General features: G+C 40.6%; 5 protein-coding genes across 5 annotated transcripts; 2 read left to right on the forward strand and 3 right to left on the reverse strand.

Annotated features, from left to right (window-relative positions):
• Positions 1-399: 399 nt before the first annotated feature.
• LOC127769039 (surfeit locus protein 1) lies at positions 400-3,825 on the reverse strand. Its single transcript, XM_052294738.1, has 6 exons — positions 3,595-3,825; positions 3,371-3,474; positions 3,014-3,264; positions 2,286-2,469; positions 1,706-1,989; positions 400-869 (listed from the first exon to the last, which is right to left on the reverse strand). The coding sequence occupies exons 1-6, from the start codon at positions 3,731-3,733 to the stop codon at positions 800-802; spliced, it is 1,032 nt and encodes a 343-aa protein (XP_052150698.1). The 5' UTR covers positions 3,734-3,825; the 3' UTR covers positions 400-799.
• An 884-nt stretch (positions 3,826-4,709) lies between these two features.
• LOC127768904 (ADP-ribosylation factor-like protein 8a) lies at positions 4,710-7,527 on the reverse strand. The gene is made up of 5 exons (XM_052294576.1): positions 7,243-7,527; positions 6,263-6,344; positions 6,031-6,185; positions 5,167-5,328; positions 4,710-5,082 (listed from the first exon to the last, which is right to left on the reverse strand). The coding sequence occupies exons 1-5, from the start codon at positions 7,278-7,280 to the stop codon at positions 4,965-4,967; spliced, it is 555 nt and encodes a 184-aa protein (XP_052150536.1). The 5' UTR covers positions 7,281-7,527; the 3' UTR covers positions 4,710-4,964.
• A 3,895-nt stretch (positions 7,528-11,422) lies between these two features.
• LOC127768534 (uncharacterized) lies at positions 11,423-14,112 on the forward strand. Its single transcript, XM_052294142.1, has 4 exons — positions 11,423-11,776; positions 12,484-12,808; positions 13,187-13,280; positions 13,382-14,112. Exons 1-4 carry the CDS (start codon positions 11,514-11,516, stop codon positions 13,681-13,683), a joined length of 984 nt encoding a protein of 327 aa, XP_052150102.1. The 5' UTR covers positions 11,423-11,513; the 3' UTR covers positions 13,684-14,112.
• A 456-nt stretch (positions 14,113-14,568) lies between these two features.
• Positions 14,569-18,311, reverse strand: LOC127768533 (peptidyl-prolyl cis-trans isomerase CYP65). The gene is made up of 11 exons (XM_052294141.1): positions 18,025-18,311; positions 17,607-17,669; positions 17,411-17,514; positions 17,216-17,307; positions 17,034-17,123; positions 16,863-16,938; positions 16,411-16,772; positions 16,063-16,319; positions 15,675-15,963; positions 15,298-15,408; positions 14,569-15,199 (listed from the first exon to the last, which is right to left on the reverse strand). Exons 1-11 carry the CDS (start codon positions 18,150-18,152, stop codon positions 15,011-15,013), a joined length of 1,761 nt encoding a protein of 586 aa, XP_052150101.1. The 5' UTR covers positions 18,153-18,311; the 3' UTR covers positions 14,569-15,010.
• A 115-nt stretch (positions 18,312-18,426) lies between these two features.
• On the forward strand, positions 18,427-20,788 carry LOC127768535 (uncharacterized). Its single transcript, XM_052294143.1, has 5 exons — positions 18,427-18,722; positions 19,621-19,765; positions 19,853-19,923; positions 20,017-20,220; positions 20,485-20,788. Exons 1-5 carry the CDS (start codon positions 18,471-18,473, stop codon positions 20,512-20,514), a joined length of 702 nt encoding a protein of 233 aa, XP_052150103.1. The 5' UTR covers positions 18,427-18,470; the 3' UTR covers positions 20,515-20,788.
• The last annotated feature ends 85 nt before the right edge of the window (positions 20,789-20,873 follow it).

The raw sequence follows: 20,873 nt of genomic DNA on the forward strand, positions 1-20,873 counted from the left end.
TCGAGGTACCATCACATGCATTCTTGACCTGCTTTTGCCAGAGAGCACAAATGTAGGGTTCAAAAAACCCTTTACCTATTCACATCTGCCCCCATTTATCAGATGGCGATAAAAGGGACAACACTTGACAGCAAAGTCCACAGGGTAAGCAGAAAAACAGCATCGACATTCAACAGTTCTATCAATTGGAGCAGAGACGAGGACTGAACAACACTGACTATGTACATTGTTGGGCAGAGGCAGCACACAAGGCCGAGTTTAGTTCCAAACTTTTTCTTCAAACTAGGGTGTGTTTAGTTCACGCTAAAATTGGAAGTTAGGTTGAAATTAAAACGATGTGACAGAAAAGTTGGAAGTTTGAAAAAAAAATTAGAAACTAAACCAGGCCTTAGGGGCAGATGTGTAACAGATTCGATGTTTTTATTTTTCAGATAAAATCAGCAAGTACTGTAAAATTGCTTCTGCAAGCACCATCAACCTCGTGGACGACTAGCTCATTGAACAAAAAAACTACAAAGAATAGAAACAAATAACAATGTCTACGTTGTTTCCTCAATGTAAGTTCCGTAACAAAAGAATCAAGGATATCAGAAGCTGCTAACAAAACTTTTCTATCCTCTGAGTTCAACTACGAGATGCCCATATGGATGCACATCATATCAAATGTGGCAAGACTACTTTGATCATTGCCTGAGAGATGAAGATGCAGTACTCAGGTTATCGAACATCTCTTTCTGAAGCAGCGGGAACTTGAGCTTCATAAATAAGTACAAGATGCAGGAGACAGGTTTATGTTCCGCTATAACTTAACCTTCTTTGCCTTTATCCGCTTTGCAGCCATGAAAGTCACAGCAGCAGAAAGAGTGTACCTAATAACAACGAAAGATAGTAGGTGGTCATAAACACACAAATACACCAGCAAGAATGATACCAACTGTAACCATAGCAGTCAAAGAAACAATTATGTATCTAGCTGACGATTGCAAAATTTTAGTGCATGATTACAGCGAGAAAATTTGCCTGCATATATATGTGCCATATGCAAGCTAATCTGATGTAATATGGGCAGACCTTAAGAAGAGTTTGGGATAATTTTTTTTTTCTATAAAGGAGACACAACAGCTTTCCAGTCTCAGCTGAAACAGAACAACACAGTACATAACCAGCCCAGAGAGTTTGGAATACAAACCCCATACTATGTGTTCCTACTCCAGTCCAGAGTCACATTCTTGTAATGTACATTCTCCAGTTTCTGCAACTCAATTTTCACTACAGTATTGCATTTCATGTGCATATATGATATCCTACCACTTAGTTGGAACATTATTTAGTGAAAGAATACCACATAACTATCTAAGGAAGCAAATGGTATCAACAGATTACACCTGGCAGTTCTGTAAAGACAAAAGGCTTAAATGCGATAGTGAGTACCCGATACGGTAGGAAATTGCTCTGAACCTTTCTAATATGAGCAATAGTATCTAACTATCTATTGGGAGTCTTAACATTTCTAGTAATAACAATCCAAGAATGAATGGAATAGTCATAATCAAGTAATCAACTAGATAGCACTTATAAAACTTGTCAAGTAAAGCTGTAGCAATTATTATAGATCATCATATAAAAATGTAGCAGTTATTATAGATTTCACACACCCCACCAACAATGAGGAATGTGCAAGGTATTGAAGTTAATAGGCACTTACCATGTAACGGTGTATTTTAGATGGTCATGTGGCATCACGGAGTGATGAATCAAAGTACTGACATCTTTTGGAACAGGATAAGGATTTGTTGGAGAGACATCCTCATTTATATCTTCTATATAAATAGTATTTTCAGGGAGGCCACATGCACGAGCAATCATGGGAACATCCACATAAAACCACTGGCCAACACTGGGTTCATTAGCTGGAACAAATATGCTGGGCTTCTCACTTCCTCGGATAACTCCCAAAACTCTTACAGGAGGTTTTACAGGTTTTTCAATCTGCAAAAGGTGGAAAAGCAATTTGCATCAAATTTATGCACGGACAATAATCACAGTGGTTTCCACACACAAACCATCAACAACTACAACCAATGATTTAAAGCACGCCTGGTTGGTTCTTCATAAAAAGATATTTGATAATGTGCTGTCACATTGTTATCATGCACAATGAGTTTATGTACCATGTTGCTGATAAGATATCAATGCATAAACTTGATCTGATGAGCAAAGCAGAAAGCATTAACATTTTTAAGCAATAGGTTGGAAACGACGCAAATAAAGGAATGCAAAATCACCTCACAAGATTGTTCAGGCTCCTTAGAGTTAGACCAAAACTTCCACCATGAACCTTTTCCATCTGTCTTTTTATCAGCCTCTTTATATTCTGGAACTTCTCTAACGCCCTGGTGATCCTGTACGTTCTTATCACGCCAATCACGAGGAACCCACCCTCTATTCACAAGTATAGGTGGCCACGAACTGACAATATTTTTCAGAAATACAAATATTTTAAGAAACATGGAAGAAATAAGACAATGTAGTTTGTTTCTATGGTTCAAGCAAGCAATACAGCATCAGGCAACTATGTTTCTTTTTATGTGTTCTCTGTGTTAGTAACGTGAGGAGAAACTTAATTCAGAACTAATTGTAAGATCGCAACATCTTCACGGGGAAAAAAAGAAGAAGAAAAACTTTGCTAATACCGGTCCAAGCATGGATAGATGGCATATCGCACAACACAACCTCAAGTGGAAGTTCAGCTTATCAGAAATGTAATGTAATGCAGAAACATTTATTAGAAGCTATACACCCCAATTTGAGATTATGGCTTGTGCAGAGCTTCTCTACTGAGACAAATAATGATACGTTAGTTCCATTTTAGTCAGGTAGATCTTATGTTCATCGTTGATTCGTTTCTCTATCCTAATCTTGAGAATAACTTAAACCAAATTGATGGCATCACGTTCACCGGAACTAACAGTTTCATCGCAAGAGCGCAATGCTGTTTCCAACAACCTTTTACCTGCCATGCTCACTAGACCGGGGTATCAATGGAGTGACCACATAATACCCATTCTCCGTCACACCAGAGATGCTCCTGGAGCGAGGCCCGACGAACACCGACCTCTCCTCGTCGAAATCACCCTCGCACACGATCCTCCGGAACTCCAGTGTGGCCGGATCGACCCCGGCACTGAGATCAGACGGGGCCATCTGGTTCCACGCAATGGGCTCCATCTCCAGCCTCCGCGTCCTGTAGTCCAGCATCTCAATCTGCGACAGGGCAAGAAAAAACCACGGCGTGAGGCCTCTTCCCCCCTTCATTTCCCTAGACATAGAGAACGAACCAAGGCGCGCATGCGTGGTGTGAACTTTGAACCTTCTCCTGCCTCCGGAAGAGCTGCCATGAGCCGAGGCCGAAGGTGATGGCGCCGGGGGCGAAGAGGAAGAGCTTGGACCACGCGCCCGCCTCCTTCCCTGCCCCTGCGAAGGGAAAATGAACCTAGTTAGAGCGAGGGGGGGGGGGGGATCGCACCGGTGGTCTCGCTCCGCAGATGTACTCGTGTGGCATTTCGCGGGGGCGGTGGAGGGTTGAGACCTCACCTGGTGGTGGCGGTGTGGCGGCGGAAGGAGGCGGCGGAGGTGGCTGGGAGGCGGCGGAGGTGGAGGGACGGGACGGGAGCAGGCGGTGCCCGCCGCCGCGCAGCCGACGGCGGAGGAGCTTGGACAGCGCCGCCGCCATCTTTGAGGTCAGGGGATCAGGGGGCTTGGACCGGAGGAGGCCGCAAGACAGCGGCGACTAGAACTAGAGTCAAGACCCCCTTCACCCTTGGTCAATTGGAGTTTGATTTTTTGTTTTCTTATAAACGAGTTTGAAATTCGTTTTCCCGTTGTTTGAAGCTCGTAACTGGTATATACTGCCTCCGTTCTTTCATTTTTAAATAGATAACATAGTTGACTTTTGAACATATATTTAATTATTTTTTTATTAAAAAAATTATGTACCTATAATTTATTTTGTTGTGAGTTGTTTTATGACTAAAAATACTTTAAACATGATTTATATCTTATATAGTTGTGTAAGATCTTTGAATAAGATAAATATTTAAACATGTTTGTAAAAATCAACAACGTTATATATTTAAAAAACAGAGAAAATACGTGAGATGATATGTTTATTCGTATCATAGATTAAATTAAGTATTTGGAATCTAAAAATGTTGGAAACAAAGCTTTGTAACTTATAACACTGGAAAACAGACCCGGGGGAAGACAAACCTCGGTCGATAGAAAATTCTTCGAGTAGAAAAACTTCATAGTAAACGAACGTATGCCGATAGAAAATTCTTCGAGTAGATAAACTTGATAGCAAATGAACGTACTTTCCCTAAACCATTTCTTCTCATAACGTGCAATTTCCCTTTTGCACTTCTAATTTCATATCAAATTGTACAAGTAGAAATCCCTTCTAATTTCATAACAAACTGTACAAGAAATTGCAAGGTGGTGCTCCAGCACCTTTACTTACCTGCACACATTATACAACTGTTCTCCCAGGATGATGCAATTCACTTAAAAGAACCAAATACATAGTTTAAATATTTCTCTCATGCTACATATTATTACTCTCAGAGTCTCAAGCACAAATTTGCAATTCATTGCAGCATCGATTTATCAACATTTTTGTCTCCCTTTAGTTTCATCCAAAGTAAACAATATGATCCACAAATCACGCATAATTTCAAATTCACCAAGCAAGTATGCAACACGAGGGTGGAACCTCTTGTAAGTCGGAAGGAAGCACATGCGTGCACAATACCAGATGCAGTCTGCCAATATAATGCCAAAGCAGGTTACAAAATTATGAACACAACCTCCCTGATCAACAATAACTCTTGCATAATTTACAGGCCAAGTGCTACGCAACATGCAAAAAGAGAGAATCTGCGTACTTCAAAAGCTAAAAATTTAGATCAATTCTTCTTTTTTGAGTGCTTCACGAGCCAGTCGATGACAGAGTCAATGTTTGTCGAGTTCTTGCATGATATCATGAAGCATGCAACTTCTCGGTCAGTGATTGTCTTTAGCCCCCTGCAATGTCACATATAACTTGTCGAACACAGGTTTGTGCGTAAGAAAACCTTATCGGTCTGTAATAGCTTAGCGTGTACTTACATTACGTCTGTGAAGCTTTGCTTAGGGAAAGCTTCAGGTTTGTCAATTTTATTGCCAATGACTAGTAATGGGATCCCAGTCAAAGAAGGCTTGCTCAGAAGATCATGGAGCTCGCTTTTGGCAATAGCCATGTTCTCTCGATCGGCTGCATCCACAACATACCTGCAGGAACCCAAAACATTCCCCATGGTTTGTAAAGTCAATTATTGCCACCAGCAACGAAAAATAAAATAATATAACAACGAACCAGATTTTAAGGGGAGAAGTCAGCTAGAGGGGTTACATATTAGAATTTAGAACATGCGCCAAGTGAACAAAAAAGCAAAAAAAGAAAAATAGAAGATAAAGATAAACAAGACATCATAATTATCTTCAATAATGCAAAATTAAAAAAGTCTGATCAAATAAATAAAAGCATCATCTTTTTCTAGAATATCCAATATCCAATAGGCAAGGCAAATTCAAACTGACTTATCCTTGCACAAGGATAACTACGACATAAGGCAGAGGGAAGAAAAGTGCAGTATGCCTTACAAAAGCCTAAGAACAGTTTAGTTGAGAAATAAAGAGGTTAAACTCAAGAACATAAGATCTGCACAAAATCCCATGTTTCACCTAAACTATCCAGGTTAAGCTTTTGAAACCAGTGAATGTGCACTACAATATGAAGCTACTTCTGTCTATGGGGTCTAGTAATTAAATTTCATTGATGAAGTTTGCCTAAATTTCAGCAGTGGTCAAATCAAAATGACATGAAAATAATTGGTTAGCATGTGTAAGCAACAACCAACTAAGCATGACAACTACTGAGTATAGTGCAATTCCTGCTGCACATGCATCAAATTAGACAGGAAAGGAACTTACACAATTGCAGAAACTGCACGACAGTATCTCTCCCACATGCTACGGAATCTTGGCTGGCCTCCAAGATCCCACAATTTTATTGTGACATTACCTTTGGTCACCTTTCTCATGTTGAATCCTACAGTAGGAATCATGTCCTCACTAAAGCCTCCTGTCTGCAGATTACATGGTGATCCATGAGAAATCATTATAATTCAGCAAGTGAATAAATAATTAAGAAACTGATACTTACAGCAATGACATTCACAAGCGATGTTTTCCCAGCATTTTGAAGCCCTATCAAGGAAAGCTCCATCTCTTGCTTGAAAAAAAGACTGCATATAAAGGAATATATGTTGAATCCTCATCAAGCAATATTAGTAACAAAGCATATCCATTTTACTCGCTAATATAAACCAGAAGTTGGCCCACATGTCATTACGTCGAAGTAGTGCCTCAAAGAAACAAAGGAAGTTCTCCACTACCCAATCAGTGCATGTGATGAGGGCTCCTTTGTTTTCATACTAACTTACTTGGCCACCGCCGGTAGGTAGATGTGGAACTAATCATAGCCTACCACAACTCTTTTTCATACCAATGATTGAAATTCAGTGCAAGCATGGCCAACATCGTCCTAATTCTACAGTCCATGATACAAGAACTTTGTAATGTGAATATTCATGACAATTAACAGAGTAGACCCCTCTGTTACATACAAAATCACTCTGCAAATTCTGTATCCCCTCACCTCCCTTGAATTTTTGATTGACACGTTGAATGAATACAGTTGGGCAGGCACGTTCAATTAATACAGTGATTGACGCGCCCTGATAATACTTCGATTGGCTTATACGATACTCCATTTGATAGTGTTGTTCAACAGATAAAAAAGCTTCTGCCATACAATGTTCCTACAGCGTACTTGTAAGTAGCAAAAGGGGCCAAATCTGAACTTGGAAAAACAGAAAAGGACCACAAGAAGCCAAATTCCCCTACGTATATCGGGAATAAACGCGGGTATGCGTGTATCGACCCATCAAAAACAACATTTCCCGTTAGTCAACGTTGCAAAAGGAAAAAATTATCTCAATACCATACTTATTCGCGCGCCCGCAAAACCATCCAATCCAGTAAAACTATCTTATCCTAACCCAGATCCCCGACGCATCGATCGATCGATCGATCCCCTCCCCCGTCAATGCCCCACGCAAGAGCGAGCTTCGACGAGCGTACCTGCGGAGCCAGTTGAGGAAGGCTTCCCAGAACCCCATGGCGTCGTCTCCTCCTCCCCCCTCGCCTACGAAGCGGGGACCCTGGGTGGTGGTGGCGGCGGTCGCCGGGAGCCGGGGTACGGACGGCGACGGGAGCCTCACCGGTGGCGGCTCGCGCGGGTTTACTTTATTTGGAGGGCAGAGCGTGTGGGAAGGGAGGGACGGGGGCAGCGCGGATTGGGAGGAGCGAGCGACAGCGAGGCGAGGCGAGAGCGACGGCGCGAGGAGGAAGAGACGAGAGGGAGGAGGGGATGGTATTATTATGTGGCGATCCACCAATCATATGTGGCCTCGCGTGCTAGCTCGCCGTTTTGTTTTGTTTTTTTTTTTTTCCGATTTGGATGTGCGTGATTGGTCCAAAGGCTCCAACAACCAACCCTGGTGACGGGATCCAGTTCGGTTCCGGTATCTGCTCCCCGGATTAGCGGTGGTGGTAAATGATGATTTGCGGTAGTAGGTGAAGCTTTTTTTTACTCCTTCCGTCAATTTTTAATAATCATATTTCATCTTATCACATAGACCAAAGATAAATAATTTTATTTATCATTTATTTAAACGTACTAGTACTAGTCATTTCTCGTAAACAAGCTATTCATAAATATTTACATTTCTCCATACCTATGTAGCTAATTTTATGTGAAAAAATGGAGAGATCTACATTAAATCTGAGAAATTTATTAAGAGGATAGGCTATTGGATTAAAATATACCTATCAAAATAAATTTTTTAGATTTAAAAATGTGATTATCAACCGTAGATGGAGGGAAAATGATTATCAAAGTAAATGGAGGGAGTAAACAAAATGTTTTAAGTCTCGCCATCTCTGGACCAATTGTTTCAGAGGTTTTGACTCACCGGGCGACTTCTTTGCATGGGCATTTGGCCTGATGAGGTGAACCCAAGAGGATCATCATATATAGCCCAATCGAGTCGAACAGCTCGTGTCACCGTGTAGATGCACGTAGACTCGGTGTTTGGTTATTTGCATCTAGCGTTGCTCTAACTTCGCATAGAACTGGTGTAAATGTAATGCAGGGGTGTTTGGGGGAAACTATTTTAACAGCTCGAGTGGACGTCCACCCGTTTATTACATGTCATTTAAATAGTTATGAAAAAAATTAAAAAATATATAAATAAGATAGATCAACATGTTATATATCAGTCCACAAACATGCAAGTTGAAATTTAACTTCTATAAGTTGTAACAAAAATAACAAACAAAACTTAAATTACTATATACATATTTACAATTAAATTTGTTATTTTTGTTACAACTTGTAGGAGTTGAATTTGAACTTGCATGTTTGTGGAGTGATATATTATATATTGATCTATCTTGTTAATTTTTTTGAAAATATTTTATAACCAATTAGTTGACATGTAATAAACGGTTGGACATCCACTCGAGTTATTAAATCCATCTACGGGTGTTTGGTTGTCTGCACAGCCGTCGGCGTCGGGTCCTGAGTTTGCTTGTGCAAAACGGCCTCCTAAAGTTAGACCCAATGACAACGATGGGATTCAAGCTCCTTTCGTTGTCCAGGGCAAGGCGGCAAGCGGATACAAACGTTGGGTATGAGCGAATGCAAATGCATGTGTAAGTAAGTACGCGCTGGTGTTGTGGTGCAGGGTGGGACTGGCCGGGACCGTGTGCATCCGGTCACAGCCAGGCACAGCGAAGCGGCCGCGGCGATCTCCCTTTGACGAGGAGTGCGAGGCGGCGAGATAGCTTTATTATGATAAAGTAAATATATTGCTTTAAAAATAATGCTCAAATGATAAATTTAGTGTAAATTACATCAGCAGTTCACGAACTTATCAATCTAGCGCACAAACTTGTAAAAATACTCGTTTTGGTGTATAAACTTCTGTTCGTGCGGACTAAGGCCAAAATAACACTACATGGCTAATCCTGTTGATTTAAGTGCTGATTAGGATACCATATAAACATATATGTGAGAATATCGCTATTTAGAAATACATATGTTCACTAAAAGATAGAATGAGATATACATGATAGTAGAAAAAAAATATAAATACTGATCAATGACACAAGAGTTAGAAATATATAGAATTCATTATTTCAATTATGAATGATAAAATAAAGATCAAAATTATAAATATATTGTTTTATGAATATTCAATACATGTATGCATGTCACATTCTAATCAACACCAGCTTGGTATAAAGTTAACAATGTCAAGTTATTTTCACACACAAACTAGATAAGTTCAAATACTGTAACGAGCATTTTACAAGTTTATGTATACTTAAATACTTACCTAACAAGTTTATATACCGTCAATATAATTTACTCATAAATTTAACAATGAATATGTTGATATATAAAAATGAAAATTCAGCTACAGTCATGCAACCAACGAAAAAAACATAATCTTTTCCGAACAATACTTTTGTGCAACCAAGAAAACAAAATCTCTGTCGTGAAAAGAAAAGGCTCATGGAAGCATCGACTGAATTCAAGCTACCGTTAGAAGCCAGAATTTATTGATAAGAATAATGTGCATCGCATGTATGTCTGAATAATGTGCATCGTACCTATGTCTCGTGTTTCAAACCTGGATAGTAATGTGTCTTGGTGAAGTTTGGCGGATATGGTGTTTATAAACTAGACACACCCATCACATTTTATCAAACTCGTCCGATAAATTCGTGGCTAGCTACTCTCCCTGTCCCAAAATAAGACAAACCCTGGGTTTCTGTGTCCAACATTTTACTGTCTGTTTTATATGAAATATTTTTATAATTAGTATTTCCATTGTTGTTAGATGATAAAACATGATTAATACTTTATGCGTGACTTGCCTTTTTAATATTTTTCATAATTTTTTCAAATAAGACGGACAGTCAAACGTTGAACACGGAAACCCAGGGTTTGTCTTTTTTTTTTACGGAGGGAGTATATATGAACCGGAACACATCTGAATCTGACACAAAGCAAAGCATCGCGATTGAGTTAGTACTATACGACCCTGCGATGGAAAGTGGATTTTGATCCGTCGAGGGGATATCTTCTTGTTGCTTGCATGTCACTTAAATGGTTATGAAAAAATTTAAAAAAATTTGAAAAGATATATTAACATGTGATATATCACTCCACAAACATACAGCTAAAAATTTAACTTCTACATATCGCAACGAAAAAAACAAATTTGACTTTGGATATACGTTAACCAGCTGCGGTTTGATTTGTTTTTTTACGAGATGTAGAAGTTGAATTTGAATTTACATGTTTGTGTATTGTTACATCACATATTAATACACCTTCTTAATTTTTTTATTTTTTTTCATAAGAGTAAATTTCACAAAACTACGTGTTTTATGGTTCAAGTTGCAGAAAACCACACACATTTTGACACTTGGCACTTAAGTATATATATTTTGGTAGTTTAGTTTCACAAAATCACACTATCGATGAATGGATTCACCCGTGAGATGATGTGGTTGTTCCATCTAGGATGGGGACGTGGCATCCTGTTAATTTTGTGTGATGGCTGGTAATAGGATGCCATGTCCTCGTCCTATGTGAAACAATCACATCATCTCGCGAGTGAATCCATTCATCGATAGTGTGGTTTTGTGAAACTACACGACCAAAATATATGTACTTAAATGCCAAATGTCAAACTGTATGTGGTTTTCTGTAATTTAGACCATAAAACATGTAGTTTTATGAAATTTACTCTTTTCATAATGACATCCAAAGAACAATAGAATATCCGGGATTAAAATAGTTTTCCCCTTCTTAACCTTCAAAATTCTGTTGCGCCGGGTTTCCTCGAGTTCCGCGCAAACCCCGTCGAAAGAGAGATCTGTTGTTATCCACGGAATTTAACTTCTAGAACTAATTTCGCGCAGCTAAAATAAAGATAACCATCGAACTGAGCGGCTATCGCGGGATACGATCCCATCCATCCGTTTCCCGTTGGACGGCACTGATCTGGCCGAACATTTCACCATGCGGATCCATCGGGCGAGGGGGTCCCGCAGCCGCCAAGGCAAATGGGCCATTTCCTTCCTTACAATAAAAGGAAAAAAAAATCCCACGCGTTTTTATCCGCAGCGATTATTTCCTTTTTTTTTTTCGTTTCATTTTCACCGCTATAATAATAGTACTAGTTTGTTCCAACGTACTCCCGCTTCCATCTAATCGCTTCTCCACCGGAGCTGCTTTAGGGCGGCGGCGAGATCGATTCGACGGGAAGCCAGCCATGGGAGGGGGGTCCATCCGCGCGGCGGCGAAGGCCGCCATGATCGGGGGCTACCGCTCCGCCTCGGCCGTGCGCCGCGCCGTCCTCCCGGCCTCCCCGGCGCCCCAGACAGCCCCATCGGCGGCGGGCGAGGGCCGCAAGGCGGCGTCCACCTACGCGGCGATCGACGACTGGGTCATCCCGGACCGCGAGGTGTTCGGCCCCGTGCCCACCCACGAGGAGGCCATGGCCGCCACCCTCGACCTCAAGGAGTCCTTCCAGTTGTGCGTAACTTTGCCACCACCTTGCCCTTCACGCTTTTAGTTTTCTCATAGCCGTTGAATGTGCTCGTGTGATCGGTGATCCTATTGCTCCATCCGCTGCATGGTTGTGGCCTCCGGTAGTTTTATTCGAATCATGCATGTGTGTGGTGTGATCTATGGTTCATAGTTATTGGACACTGATGCGTGGATAAGTTTATTCATTATACAATGACTTCTAGCGGACTATAATTTCTTTTGCAGTAATGAAAAAAAAAGTTATTCGCATCTATTGGCTTTTGATGAAGTGACGAAGCATATATTCATAGTATTTGTAGTAGAGCGTTAGAGTAGTATTACTTGTGATGTTTTTCTCCTTGTTTTTAGAAATAACATATATAGAGATTGTTGCAACATGATGTGCCTCTTTGCTGTTCATTCACATGTTTATTTTAAATATGTTTAAAAGTTTTTGAATCTTTCTTTCTCATCACTGCTTCTTAATTTGCAGTATGTTTCGACAATGAATATCTCCATATATATATATGCGAAGTATGCCTGAGAAAAATGTTAACAATATGTAGACAAATTATTTTGAAGTTGTTCAAACCGTAAAATCATTCTATTGTGCTTTTGTTATTTTCCTTCTATATAAAGGTTTTATGCTTCACTGCTCTTCCTTGTTCTTTACCCCCCAAAAAAAAACTGATGACCTGTTTTCTCTTAAATAGTGCTAAGTCTGCTCAATTGGAGCCTCTCCCCTCTGGTGACCTTGATGTCCCTACAAAGGTGGGTCAGGAGGGTCTTGTTCACTCAGAAACACCTCAGGATCTTGTTCATTCAGAAACACAGGGTCTTGTTGATTTAGGAGCATCCCAGGATCTTGTTCATTCGGAAACATCTCAGGGTCTTGTTCATTCGGAATCATCTCAGGGTCTTATTCATTCAAAAACTTCTAAGCATGAGGATAACCATGAAATTTCACTTGTTTCCTCTGGAGCCCCTGGACGCGTTGTGCAAGCGTTCACAATGCTACAGGATAGCCCTGAAGCACAGGTACTTACCACAAACTTTGCCAATGTAAATAGAGTCAACTACTAAGTTGTTGTGCCATCGCTTGCTAGCGTCAATGAGGATTACATGTCTCTTTTTCAAACACTAAAAGATAATGATGTTTTGTGAAATCTGAGCCCTATTATTGAAATTTCACATGCAAGCTTGACATTTGATCACAAAATCTCTAGCCTTCATATTTTCTGGAGTAACACTTTCCATTTTATTATGTTAGTTTGGTTCAAGCGCTCAATTTATTCCTTATTAAAATATCCTGGTTCTACTGCAAGCATAGATTCTACTTTTAAATTCTGAAAGTTCTTCTCTTTGGAAGCTTATAAAAGTTGTTACAGATCATTTTATGATAACTGTTGGTTGCAGGAAGTTGTTGCCTCACTTGCTTCTGATCAGAATGTTTGGAACGCTGTAATGAGGAATGAAAAGGTTATGAAGTTTTACAAGACCTATGCGACGAGTAAGTATTAGTCTAGGTGCCCGGCCTATTTTGCTCATCTGATTGAGTAGATTTTTCAAAATTTAACCTGCTATCCGCTCTTACTACTTTCCCTCTCTCAGAGCTTAACGAAGATGAGGTCGAAGGCAGTGAGTCAGACTCCGTGCAGAACAGCAGTGAGTTGGGCAGCGCTGGAGAAGCGTTCATGTGCTACGTGGAGAAAATGAAGGCACTGGTGTCTGAGATGATGACGAACCTTTCAAGCATTATGCAAGATCTAGTTGCAACCTCGGACGAGGGCCAGAGCAAGGGGAAGCTGAAGACTATGATCCTGGACTCCAAGAAAGATTTTGCAAATGCTCCATCAGCCTTCGTCCTCTTGGCTATTGCTTCGATCATGGTAGTTTTACTTAAGCGCGCGTAGGCCATTTGCCCAGTCATAATGATAAAATAATAAGGTAGGATTCTTTGGTGTTCAGGACATTCGGGTTCTTTTTTTGGTCAGATTTTTTTTTCTTCTCAGTTCAACAAGTAGTTGACTGTACGAATGAATCCTCGTAATCGTGTTCACCTGATACATTGAGAGACATCGCGAGAGCTTGAAGTCTTTGGTATTGTAAAGTTTTCACTCTCCTTATAATATAAAGCCAGCTTCTGCTGGATCTTTCAGGAAAAAGAATGGCAGGAATGCATTGCATGGTTTTTGAACTATTTAGGTTGATGATACGTTCGTGTACGTCTGGATAGCATGTATTGTCATCGCGTGCATACAGTTTCATACTTTCATTATTAAGCTATCGGACTATCGCGAATCCATTTCGTGTTATTCTCAGATTTAAAAATAATAATATACACTTCACTGATAAAAAAATAATAATATACGCTTCACTGATAAAATCAAATTAGCTACGATGACACGTGTAAATCATGCACACAAAGCAACAGATTGATTCAAGTTGATTTCAGTGATTACTGGCAACAAATTTATCAAGTTGATTTCAGTGATTATTGGCATACAAATTTATCGGTATAAACATGCAATGAACCAACAATATCAACAGTTCCAGATTGAGCATAACTCTTGCCATAACAATATCAGCAGTCCCGGATTGTGGCAGTAAAAGGCTTTTCGAATCAACGAGGGAAAGTTAAGATCCCCTCGGCGGCTCGGCCCTCTCAAGTTTTATTTGTAATAATTCAGACACAGACTGATGGAAGCATGAATTTCCAGTTATTGAACCAGTCAAATTTCCTAAGTCCCAAGCATCCCTCTTATAGCTCAGTGTGCAACTCTGCAGAGAAAAGAATAAGGTAAAATTGAGAAAACTCTCTTTTCATAGTCACGAGAAATACTGTCTGACAGTCAAATACACATACTTTCATCAGGGTTGACTCTTGCTCTAACATAAGAAACGCTAAAGGCTTAGAATTGAAGTTCCATTTCTAGCTTACACCAACTTGCTTGGGAAGTCTGTTGTTGTATAGAAGAAACCGCTAACAACATGGCTTTGATTTATACAAGACACAACATAAGTTTACAGTAGAAGAATCTAGTAATACCTTTTGCCGCAAAACACCCACCCAGAGTGGATCATGTCACTCAACTCGGATCTGCTTACAGAGAATCTTAATTGTGGACCTTGAGCATCTTAGTTTAAATCCATAGCAGAAGATTGAAGAAATGCCACAGTGCTGCTACCAAAGTTTCCACTAGCCATTTCTTCTGAGAGAAGGGGAGGTTCATCAGGAATCTACCACCCAGAGAAATCCTTAAATTCTACATTAGACACACTCGCTTTTCTTTTCTTGTTTGAATCATCTGCAACCACATCAGCAAAGCCAGCTGTCCGAGCTTTTAGGTACTTGCCAACGCCACCACCAGAGCTAGTTGAACCAGCAACGCCAGTGCCTGGATTGCTATACCATGATCCCACCTTATCCTGAATTACCAAGTAAAATTTTAAACAAATGATATAAATAAATGAAACAAGTTCATGATCACAAGTTCATTACAGAAACAAGATGATAGGCAACATACATAATCCTCATCCCTTTTCTTCTCCTCTTCCTTTGCCTTTTCTTCTTCTTCTTCATCTGGTTCCGTGTAAGGGTTCACAAATACACTTACTTTTAATATCTTTATTTCCTCCTGTAGATTAAGGAAGAAATAAGAATCACATGTTAAAAGAAGACCGGAAGAAGAGTAGAAAACAGCAGTATAAACCAGTACAGCAAATCAAAGCTAAAACATAAATGAATACAAAAAGCAATCCTTAAAAAGCAGCATACTGCAATTGCATAAAAGCCAATGGATCCATATATTATAGCAACTGTTTTGCAACAAAATTTATGATAGTTCATGTTTAAAATCGAGTTAAAAATGCAGATGGAAGTAAAAGTAACAATCACACTAACCAATGGTCGATCGTCATCATCAACAGGAACCTTTTCCATAGCTGAAAGAGTGGTCAAGCCACCGACCACCATGCCAAATACCGTATGCTTGAAATTTAAATGTGGTGCGGACTTGTACAAGATGAAAAATTGGGACCCGTTGGTATGAGGCCCAGAATTAGCCATGCTGACAACACCTCTTCCTGAATGTATAAGTTTTGAATTCAGTTCATCCTTGAAAGGTTTACCCCATATGGACTCCCCTCCACTTCCTGTGCCAGTTGGATCACCTCCTTGAATCATGAAATTTCTGTAAAAGGAATTATTAAACAGATAAGATTTAGATATGACCATAAGTATGCATAAAACAAATGACTAGGTAAAAAGGACTAATGTGATCAGAACATACTTGATACTACGATGGAAGATAAGACCATTATAGTAACCATTTTCACAATGTGTGAGGAAATTTTCACATGTCCGAGGTGTTATATCACAATGAAGCTCCAAATTCAAATCACCATGGGTGGTATGCAACTGAACATATCCCTTCTTTTTTGGATTCTTTTCAACCTTAACATACTCAAGTTCATTTTTGGTGACAGGATCATAGGCAGTTGATGTGAAAGAACGTGAAGCTGCTCCTGTGGTGTAACGGCTTTTAACCTGAAATCATTGAATCATCTCCATCAGAGAAAATCCACTGCGTATGTAACACAAACCAGACAAAATACATTGAGATGATACGAAAGTGTACCAGTTTCGCATTTACAGGAGCTCGATCTCCTGCCATGTGCATTGCTATTCTAGCAGCTGTTTTCTCAGCAGTAGCAGCCTTTGCTGCGGCTGCACTTCTGCCATGAACAGAAGCAGAAGCAGCATCTACAATACTGAAAGGCTGATGAGGTTTAGGTTCTTTGCCAGATTTTGAGTCATCCTTCTCCTTTTTTGCCAATATAGCAGCAAGTGCAGCAGCTCTTTCCTTTTGAGCTTTCTGCCCTCCCCCACCATGCAAAAAAGCTAACTTTCCCTTTTCAGTTCCAAGTTCCTTAATCATTTGCTTAAGATCACCAGAAATATTTATGTTGTAGGTTGGATCATCTTTCATTCGTTGCAACTCTGAGCAACAGTCATACAGATAAAGCATGTAAGTTAACTAGGAAATAGCAATATGAAAGAAGTAAGAGTGAAAGAGGGACCGGAATCAACCTTCATCTTCAAGTTTGAGGCCTTTCTTGACATGGTCAAATTCACCTAGGATCTTGCTATCAACCGCATTTGGATTCTTCAAAGTTCATAAGATGAATATAATTAGATTACAGGGCTAAATGTCAACAAATTGACACTGAGTACAGTAGACATGCAGTTCTAAATACATACCTGAATTGTTATCAAGTCATTTCGTGTAAAGGGCTCATCAGTTAGCAATTCTCTCCAATTCTTTGGCTTGATGTTGAGTTCTTGGATTGCCTGCATTTTATGAGTCAAGAATGCATGAGCTAAAAAGTACCATAGGTCCATAATACTAAATTGTTCACTTGAAAAAGCTCACCAAACCCCACCTCATAACAGAAGACGTTCCCAGTAGTCTTTACAGCAACTATATGCGTGAATTCTGTAAAAACTTTATTCAAAACAGGGCACTGGAACTCTCCTGCAAGAAAAAGGACAGATATTTAATGTCCGAGATAGAAGAGTACATGTACCGTAACATTTGGTTCAAGATACTCTGAAATTTTTGCGACAGTTTAACTCACCATCTGAGTTCTTGTGGAATGTTAAAGGCATTAGATCTTCCTGCTTGAGTGGTGTTCCTGTTACTGGGTGCTTCCCGAACTTCTTAATGTATGGAATTATGCTCCTACATTTATACACAGGCAACACAGGATTTTCAGGATCTCAGTCTCTAATATTTTCTCCAAAAACATATACAAAGAAGAACAATGAACTTACATCAAATCAAAGACGCTTCCATCTGCTGTGCACACTGGATCCTCAAATGGTAAAAACGTAAGCCTAAACCACCAAACCAAATAATTATAATCAGTGGAGAACGGAGGAAATTAACATTTGGTATACAGATCCATCCACTACTAAGCTCAATCAACATAATCTAAAGGTTAAATATCATCAAGTACTGAAGTTGACCACAAAGAAATTACTATACTTTGCTAACCGCCTTAACTGGTAACATATCAACTAAAAGATCAACAGGAAGCGCAATAATGAAGTTTATGCACTAAATAAGAAAAGCTACAAGCTCAGGCTCTCCCCAAACCCTAATTAGAATAGTAATGACTAGCAGAATACACAGAAGGAGGAAAATCTCCCTTCCGGCTAGTTCCAAAAACAGTAGAGGAAGGGTAATTACGCGCAGCAGTAGAAGGGAAGGCGCTTGAAGGGCGTGCCGGCCTCCTTCTGCTTGGCGCCGCCCCACTCCGTCGCCCACTCCGTCCGCGTTATGAACATCCGGTCCTTGCTATGCTGCTTCTTCCCCATCTCCGATGAGCCTACAAGATCGCGCCTACAGCCGGTGGTGCTGGTGCCGCTGCTTCTGCTGCTCGCCGGCGGCGAGAAAGAGGGGAGATTTGACGGCGAGGAGCGTTTGGGTCGGATTGGTCGGGGAGAGAGAAGGAAGAAGAAGCCGATTCGCCCGCGGCTCGGCTCGGCTCCGGTTGGAATACGGCTCGAGCCGCCGCCTCACTAGGTCGGTCCAGAGATAGTTTCGGCTCAGCTCGGCCCATCTGGAAAGCCTATGGGCCGGCTATGGCCCATGGATAGAGCGCAATAGCACACGCGAGATTCGGGGTAGCGCAAATGGGCGGCGGCGGCGGCGGGAGGCCGACGGCGAGCGGGGCGAGCAGCAGCAGCAGCAGCGATGATGACGGGGACGCCGCCTGGAAGGCGGCCATCGAATCCATCGCCGCAGTGGGTTTCGGCCTGCCGCTGTCCAACGGCGCGGCGAAGGCCACCTCTGGCGGCGGCGGCGAGGCCAGCCACGGCGTGGAGCAGCAGCCGCCGCAGGAGGGGAAGGCGCAAGCACCTGGGCTTAAGCTTTACCAGATCAAGGTTATTTCGTGATTTATTCTTGTTTGCTGCTGCTTCCCGTTCCTTACTTATAATCGATTGGTTCGTTCATGCCCCCCAGGGATAGGCAGTTAGGTGAGTAATGTGTTACTACTAACTTAACGCATTCACTTCTATGATATTCTAAGCTGTTTTGCTTCCACACAATTATTTGTTCTATGGTTGATTTGGATACTTTGGGAAAACGCATACTACTTCGTATGAATTTCCTAGCAATGTTACTACCATGGAGAGCACATACATGAGTCATCAATTTACCTATGACCCCCTTCATAATTCTAATAGCAATAACTCCTGATGGTTGGTACCCTTCTCCATCTACCGAGATTCTCGATGAAAAGGCAAATCTAGTGCCATTGTGAATGATAACTCTCAAAAGCATATATGACAACTGACAAGAATATAAAAAAAATTAGCAATTTAGGAAAAAAGAAAAATAGAAACAAAAGAAAGAGCCATAGATTTTCAGAAACATTTGAGATACTCTGTCAATTTTATCTCATCAGTTAGCATCATCTAATTATTGTAGTGAGTGTTGAGTCAACCGATGCATGGCCATTTGAGAGTTAAGCTAGTGGATTTTATTCATATATCCTATGCAGTTATTCGTAGCTCTCTTGCATGGTTTTTTTATGCATAATTGAGTTGATCCAAACTGGAAAGCCTAGAGAGAAACTGTAAGATGCTGTGACAGTGTTATTGATTTGGAGCTGTAAATCTGTAACTACACCACCACAGTTTCACCATTTCATTATGGTGAGCTGTTCCTACTTTAATTTTCTCTTTGCCTTTTGTTCAGTTATGTTTATGTGTTTCCTTTTATGGTTGGGAAATTTCATGCTGCGTTGTAATCTTTCAAGTTCCAAATGGTTTGTTTCAGGTAAGGAACATGTTGGACAACATGTTAGAGAAAAACCTTGAAATAGTGAAAACTACCTGTTCGAACTTGGCCGATCCTATGGAAACAGATGGAGGGATAAAATTATTTAAAAAGGCTCCACCTGGCATCAGAATGGATGCCATGGGTAAGTGTCGAACAAGTATTATTTTCAACAATATTATTGGGTAAGATCTCTTGTGTTAGCAAAACATACTCAACTGTATATTTCCAGATAAATACCATGTGCAACTGAAGAGACCAAGAATTCTGCCTGGAACAGATATCGATGAGAAATCCAAGAAGGTTGGATAGCCATTATCATAATATAATTATAACCATGCTTGAAGTTTTTTTGTTTAACTTATAATACTATTGTTCCGTTGACCATGATTTCAGTTCAGGCATATGCTTAAGTCTGTTGCTGTTGATGGCAATGATATACTTGTTTCCGCAAAGAAATCATCAGAAAGATCATTGGCTAGATTGGAAGCAAGAGAAGCTGCAGCGAAGGCAGCAGCCAAGAGGGAAGAAGAAAGGGTGCGGGAACTGAAGAAGACTAGGGGAGAGAAATGGCTTCCTTCAATTGCTAGACAAATGAAGGTAAGACCAAACATAAAATGCATACTGTAATATGTTCTTCCAGAGAAAGGCCCGGGGGTCTTCCAGCTAGCCGGCCCGGGTTCGATCCTCGCTCTTCTTGATAAATTCCAATATGAGAGTCCCTCATTTTTTATCTAGCGTAACATGTTCTTCCATTGATAGTTTGGTGGGATTAGGATGGGAATCAATTGATATTTGAGCGGCTCTTCTACACAGACTATGCAATCACACATTGAATTGCTCCTCTTTCTTTTCCCTGCGCAGGAAGAAAAAGCTTGGGAGCAACGGAAGTGATGATGCCACCATCATATCAATAGGGGTACCTGTGCTAATCTCTGATGCCATCATCGGCACTTCGGCAGTGACCTTCTTCACTTTCTGTCTATGACAAGGGACAGTAGATAGATCATAGATTAATGGATGATTTTGCGGTAGCTGATAATTCAGTTCTGGATGTCAGCATTGCTCTGATCCCTATATGGGCCTTCTTTGTAGACAATTTTGTATTGTAACATTCCAGGATCTTGTGTGATGAAAGTAGCGTATGTATGCATTATTTGGATATGAATCTAAAAAGCTCAAACAACTATAGTTTTGTCTGAAGTTTAGAACCGGAAGAAAGTGGCGAGTTGTCACCAGCAGTAGCTTCAACG

The sequence above is a fragment of the Oryza glaberrima genome, chromosome 3, assembly GCF_000147395.1.
Source record: "Oryza glaberrima chromosome 3, OglaRS2, whole genome shotgun sequence".
NCBI classification, from domain to species: domain Eukaryota; kingdom Viridiplantae; phylum Streptophyta; class Magnoliopsida; order Poales; family Poaceae; genus Oryza; species Oryza glaberrima.

Bases quoted from the DNA above. Each gene is read 5' to 3' on its own strand.
- LOC127768904 (XM_052294576.1), bottom strand. From the start codon at position 7,280: ATGGGGTTCTGGGAAGCCTTCCTCAACTGGCTCCGCAG. The intron at 6,186-6,262 runs GTAAGTATCAGT...TGTAATCTGCAG, and splicing joins CGCTTGTGAATGTCATTGCT to ACAGGAGGCTTTAGTGAGGA. The intron at 5,083-5,166 runs GTAAGTACACGC...GTGACATTGCAG, and splicing joins CAAAGCTTCACAGACGTAAT to GGGGCTAAAGACAATCACTG.
- LOC127768533 (XM_052294141.1), bottom strand. From the start codon at position 18,152: ATGGGGAAGAAGCAGCATAGCAAGGACCGGATGTTCATAACGCGGACG. The intron at 16,773-16,862 runs GTTGATTCCGGT...ACTGTTGCTCAG, and splicing joins CCTCAAACTTGAAGATGAAG to AGTTGCAACGAATGAAAGAT. The intron at 15,200-15,297 runs GTATGTTGCCTA...TTGGTAATTCAG, and splicing joins AGAAAAGGGATGAGGATTAT to GATAAGGTGGGATCATGGTA.
- LOC127769039 (XM_052294738.1), bottom strand. From the start codon at position 3,733: ATGGCGGCGGCGCTGTCCAAGCTCCTCCGCCGTCGGCTGCGCGGCGGC. The intron at 1,990-2,285 runs GTGATTTTGCAT...CACCTTTTGCAG, and splicing joins AGCCTGAACAATCTTGTGAG to ATTGAAAAACCTGTAAAACC. The intron at 870-1,705 runs GTAAGTGCCTAT...CGTTGTTATTAG, and splicing joins CTAAAATACACCGTTACATG to GTACACTCTTTCTGCTGCTG.
- LOC127768534 (XM_052294142.1), top strand. From the start codon at position 11,514: ATGGGAGGGGGGTCCATCCGCGCGGCGGCGAAGGCCGCCATGATCGGG. The intron at 11,777-12,483 runs GTGCGTAACTTT...TCTCTTAAATAG, and splicing joins CTCAAGGAGTCCTTCCAGTT to TGCTAAGTCTGCTCAATTGG. The intron at 13,281-13,381 runs GTAAGTATTAGT...TCCCTCTCTCAG, and splicing joins TTACAAGACCTATGCGACGA to AGCTTAACGAAGATGAGGTC.
- LOC127768535 (XM_052294143.1), top strand. From the start codon at position 18,471: ATGGGCGGCGGCGGCGGCGGGAGGCCGACGGCGAGCGGGGCGAGCAGC. The intron at 18,723-19,620 runs GTTATTTCGTGA...GGTTTGTTTCAG, and splicing joins TTAAGCTTTACCAGATCAAG to GTAAGGAACATGTTGGACAA. The intron at 19,766-19,852 runs GTAAGTGTCGAA...GTATATTTCCAG, and splicing joins CATCAGAATGGATGCCATGG to ATAAATACCATGTGCAACTG.